The following is a 12,723-nucleotide window of genomic DNA, read 5'->3' on the forward strand; positions in this document are numbered from 1 at the left end:
GTTTTACATTTTTGCATTTCCCCCTTATTTGTTATCACAATTTTAGTTCAACCCTTAATACCAAAAAGATTAAAATCCGAAACTCATTTGAATTTGATGTAGTTTATCAAAAAAATTCCGAGTCTTAGTCTATTACTTTTTGAATTTACATTATGAAATTCCTTTTTATATATATTTGAGGTAATATAACAATATTTTCTCAATGGCTTACAAAGAGAAAAATGATAACCTCCTCTTATACAACCTTGTTTAATCATGTCTATTATTTTCATTTTAAGATAGCGTATTTGATACAATCTAAAAAATTACTTTCCCAACACAATTAATATGATTAGGGTTAAATAACTGACATGGAAACAAGTCAAAGTACTCAAAATTAAATTTATAATGCTTAATAAAAAACAGAAAAGCTACAAATATTTAGTAAAAAAAACTAAGAGAATAGAGCGGCAAACTCTAATTATTTCCTGTTTTAATTCATTCAATTTGATAGCTAAATTAAAAAAAGAGTGTGTATAAGAAAAAAAAAATGGTTTAGCTTCCTTTACTAAACTTAGTTTTTTTCTTTCAACAAACGATATTTTCTATATTAAAAAAAGGGAGATAAATTTAACCTTACAATAAACTAACAGTAATGTTATTCAAACTCATTTTTGATAAAAATCAAATCTGAAACCAACAAGTAAAAAGAAGTAACACTAGACGATAGCACTAATTAGCCCACATACTTGAGTGTTAAACGTAGATTACAAATTATAATGCTTTCAAAACGAACCAAACCAAACCGGCTAATCGGGCCACCGCTACCTGGCACGATCTAATTGAAAGAGAAACGTGCAAGGTTATCCAATTATCCATTATTTTATTTTAACTTTTTGTGAGGGAAATAGCCAAATACAATAATCTAATACCAAGTCACCATTTTCATGATGTTTTACTGCTTCATGAGCTCCACCTCCACTCCACTCCACTCCACTCCAGTCTGATTGATCCAAATATCTGAGCTTCGGCCATGGCTTCTTCTTTGCCGGTCAACTCGTTTCCCTGTTAGAGAATGGGCAGCATCATGTGTGGGAGGACCAATCGATCATCAAGTGGCAGAAGAGAGACGCCCATGTCCCTTTACGCTGCCATGAATCAGTTGAAGGTAAACCACTCATGGCATTTCAATTTCAGTTTCTTATTGCTTTGATTTTTTGATTTTCTAAATTGATATGTTGAATTTGGTTTTCGTAAATTTTAGTTCTAGGTTGACTGATGGAATTGTTTTTTGCTGGGGTTGACTGATGAATGGTCGAAATATAATTCTTTGATTCAGATTCACATTGCATTTTGGATGTTGTAACGTTCGAATGCATTTCGCTAAATTGTTTACCTGTGAATTTGAGGTTCTACACGCAATACATATCGTAAATGATGATGATTTAGTGATTTCATGTAGAATCACACAGCTTTGAGTATTTGTAATACGTATGTATATGCAAGCTCATCAGTTGGGTTAACATATTTGGACTAAGATTTTTGTTGAAGTTTTGATACATAAGGTTTTCAGTGTAAATGCTTTTTCTCAAATATCTAGAGTGAATAGTTGTTGGAGCATGGTTGTGATGCAGATTTGTATTATTGTACATCTCTCATAAACTGCATCATGGTTTGGTATATGAGCATGGTGTTGCATATTGCCAATAGTAGGTTGGGGGCACTAGCCGCAGTATGCATGATAGTACACGTAACTGGGTAGGATTAGGAACATGGGAAAGAAAACGCAGAACCTAATTGGTTCAATGTCGGACTGAGAGGTTTGGGTGCTTGATTCAGGAGCACCATCATCTAAGTTCTGATTGTATGGCTTACTTTTAGAAGATATCTGATGTTGTTTATGTTGTGCAGGGTCTCTTAAATATTGGTATGAACGCAACAAAGTGAGTTTTGTGGTCTCCAACTCTGCTGTTTGGAATGATGATGCTGTTGTTGGAGCTCTTGACAGCGCGGCTCTTTGGGTCAAGGGCTTGCCTTTTGTCAAGTCCTTGTCAGGCTATTGGAAATTCTTCTTGGCTTCCAGTCCTAAAAATGTTCCTTAAATTTTTATGACTCTGCATTTCATGATATACAGTGGGAAACTTTGCCTGGTAGGCATATATGATCTTTCACTTTTTCTTCTTTATATTTATATGGTGTGTTGTGTTGGAGTGTATAAGTGATAGTTGGCTCGCATCCAATCAAGTTCTGGGGAGTAATGGCAAACCATGAAAATTTGTCAAGATATATGTATATCTGTAACTACCCAGAATTTAAGGACCTACCTCTTAGGGAGAGGGTTAGGATCACGCCCATGATTCCATATTTATCTTTTCATCTTCATTTTTAAAAGAATAGGAAATTTAATAGTATTTTTATATTCTTAGTTGTTTATATCCTTATTCCTGTTTATGTTGTTCACCGATCATGATTGCTCCATGTCTAGGAAATGCAATTTTCATCCGACTCATAACTTTTTTTTCTCTAATGGAACAGTTCCTTCAAATTGGCAGATGCATGGATTTGATCGGCCTATTTATACAAACGTTGTGTATCCATTTCCACTGGATCCACCTTTTGTTCATGTGGAGAATCCTACTGGCTGTTATAGGACATACTTTGACATTCCTAAAGAATGGAATGGTATGATCAATTTGAATGCATTACTGATAGTGATTAGTGATGCTTTTGAATTCTTTTATTTTTGTTCTTTGTTTCCCTCTGTTTTTGGTTTCCTGATCTGTATTAAATCAAACCTGTCCTGTGCTATAACTTGTATGCTTCGAAATAGTCTTATTTTCAACTTTGGTAATATTTTAAAAGTAACCATTGTAAATGTAATTGTATGACATATTGACATGTGACTAGCATTTGACAGGCCGCAGGATTTTTTTGCACTTTGAAGCTGTTGATTCTGCTTTCTGTGCGTGGGTGAATGGGGTCCCAATAGGATATAGGTAATTATTTAATGGCTTTTTAATCAGTTAGCAATAAGTGCATTTGTTGATCTTGTAGATTGTAGCACTCAGAGCATAGCAATGTCAAAATGAAGATCATTTTGTGCTTATAAGGGATGCATGGTTAGGTAGGAATCTATATCAGATACATTAACAAGCTTTATTTCGTGCTAGGTCAGTCAGGACAGCAGACTTCCTGCTGAATTTGAAATCACCGATTATTGTTACCCATTCAGTACGGACAAGAAAAATGTACTAGCTGTTCAAGTTTTCAGATGGAGTGATGGATCTTACCTTGAAGATCAAGATCATTGGTGGTTATCTGGCATTCATCGTGATGTGCTTCTCCTTTCCAAGCCACAGGTTCTATAATCTTCTTGCATTTGTGTTCTTTTCTTTTAAATACCAATATACTGTGTGATTGGCTTTTCTTGGAGCTATTACATAGCGGGAGACTGGGGACAATCATGTATGCATTGATGATTTGCATGGCTGCTTCTCTACAATAAGATCATTCCATCTCTTCTATTTGCATGTCAGTGTGCGCATGCTTATTGATGAAATTGAGGTTCCACCATAAAACCAATTGGCAATATGGGGAGTAGCCCAAGACCATATAAGCACATAGCAAATCTTGTCTCTCACCGATGTGGGACAACTCTTAACACGCCCCTGCACGTGTGGTGTAGTTTCAAGCCTACACGTGGACAACAAGTGGGGTGACGTGGAGTGCGTGTGGCCCTTTTTGGCTTCACATGAGGACAACCCGCTCTGATACCATGATGAAATTGGGGTTCCACCATAAAACCAATTGGCAATATGGGGAGTAGCCCAAGACCGTATAAGCACATAGAAAATCTTGTCTCTCATCGACGTGGGACAACTCTTAACAGTCATGATCTAGTTCATTAATTTGCTAACACATATTTTACTTTGATTACACATATAGGATTATCTCAACTATTTCCTCATTAATTTGAGTAATGCAAACTGCTATTTTCTGCTAACATAAGTTAGAGCATTGCATAACATTATATCCTAAAGTATAACTGATGTGCAGGTATTCATCGCAGACTATTTTTTCAAATCAACTCTGGCTGAGGATTTTTCTTATGCAGACATACAGGCAAGTATCTACTAATCGAGGAAGGATGTCTTTGTTTTTAATGAGTAATAAAAACAAACAATGTTTTATAGTGTTGTCTGGATGAACCTCTTGCACATTGCTGGACAATATTTTGTAACCCATTGACGTTTCTTGTTGATTATATTATTCTCACTTTTTACTTTGATTATCATAATATCTGTTAAGTTTACACTGTAACTGATTTATCCGTCAGCCTCTTGGAATATACCCTTTATCAATATGATGAGATTATGTTCTCTTCATACTGCTATTTAACTACATGGAGAAAATTTTAATTCTTTATTTATTTATTTTCTTTTTGCATTTTTTACCAGGTTGAAGTGAAAATAGATAACTCCATAGAAACATCTAAAGATAGTATTCTTCCCAACTACACAATAGAAGCTTCATTATTTGACACGGCTAGCTGGTACAGTACTGATGGATATGCTGATCTGGCCTCATCTAATGTGGCTAGTTTAAAGCTTAATCCCTCACCCAGCACAAGCCTTGGATTTCATGGTTATTGGCTGGAAGGGAGACTGGAAATGCCGAGGCTTTGGTCTGCCGAGCAAGTAAGGACACTTCATTTGTTCTTTCATTTTGTTTCTTCCTGTCTTGTTCTTAAGCTAAAGGCAGACCATTTTAAGTTATATATACCTTTTTACTTACTAGTATTCATTGAGTGATGATTTCCAAAAATGTCTGCCAAGTGCTAGAGGTACCCGGGCACTGTGAATATTTTAACCTAACGTGTAGTATTTGTGTGTGCTGCACCTTTTTGTTTTATAACTAACTTTGCTTTCTTGTTCGAGATATGTTGGAAGAAATGTCTTGTTGAATTATAACAGCTTACAGGATAAGTAGATTTTTCTTTTTCACATGACAACAGAGTTTGTGAATACTAGAGATTACAACTTTCTCCCTTACTCAGCACGCCTCAACTAAACATGAGTTAGGATTAAGGGTTATTCAAGTTGTTTGAGAATATGGCATTGATTCTTTCCTACATGTTAGTCAAGTTCTCATTTGACTTAAGCATAAAGCAGATAGATCACTTGAGCACAGTAGTATACACCCCTGACTGGGGATGCTCTAAGAGAGTTCTTAATAGGGCAGGACGATAGAGCAGATCACAATTAATATATACTATACATTGGCCATAGATGAGTTTGTAGCAAAGTTTGTCTTTCTTAATTCCATTGCCTTTAAGAACCTCTAATGCTTTCAGTGATGCTGTACTGAATATTAAACAATTTGAATCTGTGGTTCAATTTTAGTTGCTGTCATTCCACTTCTCTTTTATGCTAGAAAGAAAGTATATGAATCAGATTTGAGACAGTAAAGGGAATAAAGCTTGTCGACTGTCTATTTATGTTTCACAGATGATTTGATGATCTTGTGTTATAGTATTTGCTTTTGAACGCTTTTGACTTCTATCCTCTCTCTCTCTCTCTCTCTCTATATATATATATATATATATATATATATATGTATGTATGTATTGCATCCAAGTGTCTCAACTGATTGTTTACCATCCACAGCCAAATCTGTACACACTTGCTGTTATATTGAAAGATGCATCTGGTAACCTCGTGGACTGTGAATCATGCCTCGTAGGCATACGACAAGTATCAAAAGCCCCCAAACAGCTGCTTGTTAATGGGCGTCCAATAATAATAAGGGGTGTAAACAGGCATGAGCATCATCCACGACTGGGAAAAACAAACATAGAATCCTGCATGGTTAAGGTGACACATATTTTAGTTCCCTTCGTTTATTCTCTGCTTGCCTACTTGATCGCCAACTTGAGGGGGTGGTTCTGTTTATTACGTTCATGAAGTTTTCATCTCTGTTTTGTGTACAGGATTTGATTTTAATGAAGCAATATAATTTCAATGCTGTGAGAAACAGTCATTATCCCCAACATCCCCGTTGGTATGAGCTTTGTGATTTGTTTGGCATGTACATGATAGATGAAGCCAACATCGAGACCCATGGTTTTGATTATTCTGGGCATGTGAAGCATCCTACATTAGAACCAAGCTGGGCTACTGCAATGATAGACCGTGTGATAGGCATGGTTGAGAGAGACAAAAATCATGCTTGCATTTTCTCCTGGTCCCTAGGAAATGAAGCGGGATATGGACCTAATCATTCTGCTTCAGCCGGTAACCATTTTCCTTAAACATCCTTATTTTGGTCGAGCTCCAAAGGAACTTATATAGGGAATGTCATACTTGTTCAAGAATTATATGTTTTGAATTAGCTGGTAACTTAAATTTTTTGGGTAAACTTCTTAAATCCACAATACGATTCCCAAATGATTCTTTCTTCGAAAATAGGCTATTGGGAATCACATTGTGCGTTTAATAGGTTTACCTTGAAATAATGGTGATGAACTTGCGTTCAATAATTTTGTAAATAAGGAAGTAATAGCAATCATTTGGGAAGGGGCTTTACACTAGGGAATATGAATTTTGTCAAAAGACAGAAGCATGCACTCTAATTTTGAATAATTCAGAAAATATTAAAATTCTATTAAAAGTTGGGTAAGCCAATCAAGATCACTTTGTCTATAATTTGGGTTACTTTCCTTGTCTATCTGTACTTTCCTATCCAATTTTTAAAATGTTAACATTTCCTATTACAAAAAAAGTTTAGATCACGTTTTGTCCATGGAATTTAATTGAAGTTGCTTCCAATGCATCTTTATTTGTCAACCTTTTCCTACCACTCATTGTTTACGATACTTGAATCTTGAATGTAGGCTGGATTCGTGGCAAGGATCCCTCACGGCTGTTACATTACGAAGGGGGTGGATCCAGAACTCCATCCACAGATATTGTATGTCCCATGTATATGCGGGTCTGGGACATTGTGAAGATTGCGAAAGATCCAAATGAAACACGTCCTTTGATATTGTGCGAGTACGTAAAATTACTATTTCTTTTACTATTGTTTGAGATAAGTTGATTTTACCATACTCCCATAGTTAGAACATGAGTCAACTTATATTTATATTTGGCACTTCTCTGTCCTCACATTTGGCGCCTCTTCACTAATAGAGTCCAACATGTGAAATTCAATTATTTAGGGAGGTTGCAATTATGGGGATTTACACTGATGATTGCTTGGTCTAATACTATGATCAAGTTTGTTGCTTTACCACTACTCCGGAAAGCTTTAGCTATTAGATATAGTCCAATAATTGTTCTGTATCAAACATGTTATTTATTCTGAAAAGTTATACAAGATGCCTCGGTTTATGCTCATAGAAATCAAATTTCTTCACTTAAAACCACGATAAAATAATGGCAGGTATTCACATGCAATGGGAAACAGCAGTGGCAATATACATAAATATTGGGAAGCAATTGATAGCACATTTGGTCTCCAAGGAGGCTTTATCTGGGAGTGGGTTGATCAGGTAACGTATCCTTGGTATAAGAAATATACTGATGATCATCAACATTATGTTAAATATTGGATTCCATCAGGGGATAATAGATTTTTATCATTGTATACAGGGCCTATTGAAGGAAGGTGCAGATGGTAGTAAGCATTGGGCTTATGGGGGTGACTTCGGAGATGTTCCTAATGATCTAAACTTCTGTTTGAATGGCCTTGTATGGCCAGATCGAACTCCTCATCCTGCAATGCATGGTAAGCTGATAATTTACGATAAACGTACAAATACCATTGTCCTCAAAGTTCTTTAAGATAACATTTGTTCGTCATTTATCTATTAAATCATTGCTTGCTGCTTTGATTATTATCTTCAGAAGTCAAGTATGTGTACCAACCAATCAAGGTTTCATTCAGGGAAGAAGCAGTAAAGGTACTTTTCACATATTTGTGTTTGCTTTATTCTTTTTCTTTCTTTTTATTAAATGTTTCTGTAACCGATATCACCTCGCAGATAACAAATACTCACTTTTATGAAACAACACAAGGATTGGAGTTCAGCTGGTCTGCTCATGGGGATGGATATAAACTTGGATCTGGAATTCTGCCTCTTCCTTTGATTGAACCTCAGAAGAGTTTTTCTATTGAGTGGAAGTCAGCTCCATGGTATCCTCTATGGACTTCATCATTTGCGGAGGAATATTTTTTGACAATAACTGCTAAGCTCTTGCATTCCACAAAGTGGGTTAAAGCTGGTCATGTCATCTCATCTACACAAGTCCAGTTGCCTTCCAAGAGAGAAATTGTTCCTCATGTAATTGTTTTTTTCTTAATACCTATTTAGGCGATAAGAATGAATCTTACAGCTTTTGTCATATAAAACAATTTTTACAACTGGCCTTGCTTTCCAGGTCATCAAGACTAAGGAAGCTACATTTATCAGTGAAATTCTTGGGGATACAATTAAAGTGAGTCGGCAGAACCTTTGGGAGATAATATTGAATGTTAAAACGGGAGCAGTTGAAAGCTGGAAGGTATTCTCACCTTTTTCTATTTTCTTGTTGATAACACGTTTTATTTTTTATTTACAAAAATTGTTTGATAACAATTTCATCCATCCCTCCAAGAAGTCTTCAGTGTTTGGATAATACATTATATACTATGTTGTCACGTTCCTGTTTCCGATAAACCAGCATCCATTCTTACCATACTGAGACTATTTCTATTTGGAACTTAATTATATGAAGTACATATGGTTTCCATGTGAACGGGTGGGACTCTATCACGGGTCAGAAATGGAAATCCATCTGTTACGGCCTTTTCATGTTATCCTCTATTCTGTTACATGGTGAGACTAGAGTGTCATTTCGGGGAGGATATCTGGGATGGGGAATCCTGTTTTAGTGCAATTTTTCCTCGTCTCCATAGGAATTCTTGGTTTAATAATGCTTCTATTGCTTGCATCTTTGTTCCCTTCTTTGTCCCCACTGTTGATTTTCAAATTGCATAGGATTCCTCCCTCCTATTCTTGATTGAGAACATTTCATTATCACATTTAGACTTGTAAAGAAGGCTTAGGTGTCTAGTGCAAGTTTTTTTTAGAATACATTAATAATGGATCATTCCATTACCATCTCTATTTTCCACCTGTCTCTAGTGATTTGGGATCTGTTTTTTCTTAGTTTCCTGACTGCTCCTTCTTTCTTGTAAACTTGGACTGAAGCTGCTGCATCTTAGGGTTTATATTGCATTTGCCTAGTTACTGTTCTGTTTGTTAGGATAACTGTATTACTTTATTTGTTTTCTCTGCTAAGGATGTTCTGTCTCGTGTAGATAGAGGGTTGTAAACTTTTCTTATGTTGGGGCTCTTAGATTGTAGATCTCAATTTGCGCTAACACTCATTCTGAATCCTATTTTTTAAAACAAAAAAATGGTAGGTTGAAGGAGTTTCTTTGATGACGAAAGGCATATTTCCATGTTTCTGGCGAGCACCCACAGATAATGACAAAGGAGGAGGTGACAGTAGTTATTTCTCCTTGTGGAAAACTGCTCGTATTGATAGCCTCAATTATATCACCAAAAGCTGTTCTATACAAACTAAGACTGACCATCTTGTGAGAGTAGCTGCGGTTTTTCTTGGTGTTCCCAAAAGTGAGGAGGGTTCTTTATCCAAGGAGGAAAGCGCATTAATTGAGATTGATGTGATTTACACAATTTACGGTTCAGGAGATGTTGTCGTTGAATGCAATACAAGACCAAGTTCGAACCTTCCACCTCTGCCGCGTGTTGGAGTTGAGTTCCATTTGGATAAGTCAATGGACCAGATTAAATGGTATGGAAGAGGACCGTTTGAATGCTATCCGGACAGAAAAGCAGCTGCTCATGTTGCAGTCTACGAGCAGAATGTGGGCGATATGCATGTCCCTTACATAGTTCCTGGGGAATGTTCAGGTAGGGCAGATGTTAGATGGGTGACATTTCAAAACAAGGATGGTTTTGGAATCTATGCTTCAATATATGGCAGCTCTCCACCTATGCAAATAAATGCAAGTTATTACACCACAGCTGAGCTTGACCGTGCAACGCACAATCACGACCTTGTCAAAGGAGATGACATTGAGGTAATTTCTTCTGCGTTTTTAGTTAGTACCTCTCATTTCAGTACAAGTCGATTTGTCTCAGATGTCCATTGTATTTAATACGAGTATATACAAAGAATGGTTTACGGTTTAGGGTGCTTACAGTTTGTGGTGTTACAGGTTCATCTTGATCACAAGCACATGGGCCTGGCTGGGGATGATAGTTGGTCCCCCTGCGTCCACGACGAGTATCTGATTCCTGCTGTTCCGTATTCATTCTCAATCAGGCTGTGCCCAATAACTCCAGCAACCTCTGGCCTCGACGTCTATAAATCTCAACTTCAATACTAAAAGTACCGAATGCTTGACAATCTACGTACATGGCTATGAAATAAAGATGTTTTCCTTCTCTATGTTAGCTTGTTGGAGAATATAAAGGAAAACTTGGATTGTAATGTGCTGATCATGTTCGTTATACAACCTTTGTTTGATGTTTGATAAAGTACTCGTTCTTTGGCTAGCATATTTACTGATGACATCTCTCAGAAAAGGACTCGCCATTTCTCAAGTCGAAAATCTTACTCTCGCTAGGTATCAAAACGCGCCTTGCCGGCTTACGACTATGAAACGCGAGCTTCGGTTGTCCATGGGTGCTTCCGTTGCAATTGATTGAAGGCCATGGTGACTAAACCTAGATAGACTGCGGAAAAATGATAAGAAATTGAACTACATAATTTTACCAAGTCTAATGCAGGAACAACCAAAACCAAGATAATGCAACTCTTGGGATCCGTTTGTTACACCGTGTAAAGTGTGACTACCTTGGCTAAGACCAATAACCCATGTTTGGTGAAGGCCGGGACTAGTTTAAATGAGACTCGGTCAGACCAACAGCGGCCCTGCGCCTTGCTAAGTGGAGTTATCTAGTCCCACCTGTGAGCTCGGTATTAAGCGGGATTAGACGTTGATCGGTGTGGGAGAATGAGCATAGGGTGTGCGTGATAGCCCCATCAACCCAACTAAAACATCTTTTTTTTTTTTTTTTTTTTTTTTTTTTTTTTTTTTTAATAGGAACATACGGTATTATCTGTACTATGGGGAGAGGAGTGGGCTAAACCTCACACTGGGCTAGCAATAATGTGGTTCATATTTTTATTTGACGAGAATTGAACCTAAAACTTCTCACTGTGAAGAGAAATACTACTAGACCCGTACTAAGTGACTGGCCAACTAAAACATCTAATTACATGTATACCTTCAAAATTCAGCTCACCCGGGTTTTGAATGCTAGATCTGTCCCCAGTGTGGGAGATGAGTAGAGAATGAATCTAACTAGGGCAGCACCGCATCTACAATCCCTTGAGATGATTTCTCTTTAAAATTGCCTCTAAATCATGATTTCGTTTAAATTTATAACCAATTAAATTGAAATAGGTTGAATTTCGGGTCTTAACGAGTGTCTATTGTGCAATTACTGAATGCTAAGCCCCGGGAGTCATTATCTAACCTGCCAATAAACAAAACAGTTTGAAATTTGAAAAATAAAATATTATATTAAATTTTTTTTTTTCAAGTTACCGTTGTAGAAAAAAGCGCGTACATTGTTTTTTGGGTGAAAGAGGGAAAGCGCGCATTATACTGTATACATCAATTGCTCTCGTCGGTCTTCTTCCACGTTCTTACGCTTGCAATCTTCCACTCCGTCGATTCCCTTTCCTTGTGCTATCTACAAACGACGTCGTCGTCTTCGATTCCGGCCCCTGGTTCTGGCTTCTCTTGCCTTCGCCGTGGCTGCCCATTCCGTGCCGTGAGAGACGGCTGGCGATTTCATCAAAACCCACCACCACTGTCGGCGATCAAAGATACGTTCTAAATTTTGGATTCTTTTATTCTAAGTTTTTGGATTTCGTTTTTTGTTTGTTATACTTCAATTATATAATTTTGCGATTGCTTTTAGGGTTTGGTTGGATTTTCCTAGTTGATTTGGGATTTCCTGTTATTCCTAGTAGAATTAGGTTTCCTATCAGAATTGGGATTTGATTGTTACGATATATACTGCTCACATTTTTGGAAAGTAAAATTGCTGCCTAGTGCTTTCTCTTTCTGTCACCCAAAACAGATTACTGAGTAAACTACAACTGCGAGATTTCAATTTCGGTTTCGGTTTCGGTTTCGATTTCAGATATGTTATCTGTTAGGACATCCCCGTCTTCGTCTGGATCTGTGTTTGACTGTAAACTTAATGGAGGAGCAATTGATCGGAAAGATGAGGGACCCAATTATGATTGCCGTAGAAAACGCTATTTTGATGGTAGTCAAAAAGGGCCAGGGCTAGGGTTAGGGTTTGACACTGCCACTTGTGCTGCACCTGCATGTCATAATAACCGCAGTAATGGAGGACTTGAACATCAGAGACCTAGGGCTTTCGTTGACGGCGCATATGGAAAAGACGGTAGTAGGGTTGCTCAATTGCAATCTGGGGCAAATCGTAATTTGGGTTCTGACTACCCTCCTCAGCAAGCCTGCCAGATTATGCCTTTCCAGATGCCCTTTGTGGTGACTCATATATCAGTGCCGTCTTCTACTTCTAGTGTGGACTCTCAATCTCTCATGCTGGTGCCATCTGTGGATTCA

General features: G+C 37.3%; 1 protein-coding gene across 1 annotated transcript; it reads left to right on the forward strand.

The window, feature by feature from the left end:
• Positions 1-990: 990 nt before the first annotated feature.
• On the forward strand, positions 991-10,612 carry LOC125470788 (beta-galactosidase; the record flags this gene model as incomplete). Its single annotated transcript, XM_048570395.1, is given in 18 exon segments — positions 991-1,147; positions 1,891-2,076; positions 2,079-2,129; positions 2,515-2,661; positions 2,897-2,975; positions 3,155-3,338; positions 4,036-4,101; positions 4,437-4,676; positions 5,646-5,852; positions 5,969-6,272; positions 6,872-7,031; positions 7,423-7,531; positions 7,632-7,767; positions 7,887-7,942; positions 8,024-8,323; positions 8,421-8,543; positions 9,448-10,131; positions 10,270-10,612. Coding segments are annotated over 18 exon segments (3,360 nt in total), but the record flags the coding sequence as incomplete, so codon positions are not given.
• Between the last annotated feature and the right edge of the window lie 2,111 nt (positions 10,613-12,723).

Source organism: the organism of the source record quoted next, unplaced genomic scaffold, assembly GCF_019419815.1.
Source record: "Pyrus x bretschneideri cultivar Hongxiangsu unplaced genomic scaffold, Pyrus_bretschneideri_v1 Contig52, whole genome shotgun sequence".
In the NCBI taxonomy this organism is placed as follows: Eukaryota; Viridiplantae; Streptophyta; class Magnoliopsida; order Rosales; family Rosaceae; genus Pyrus; species Pyrus x bretschneideri.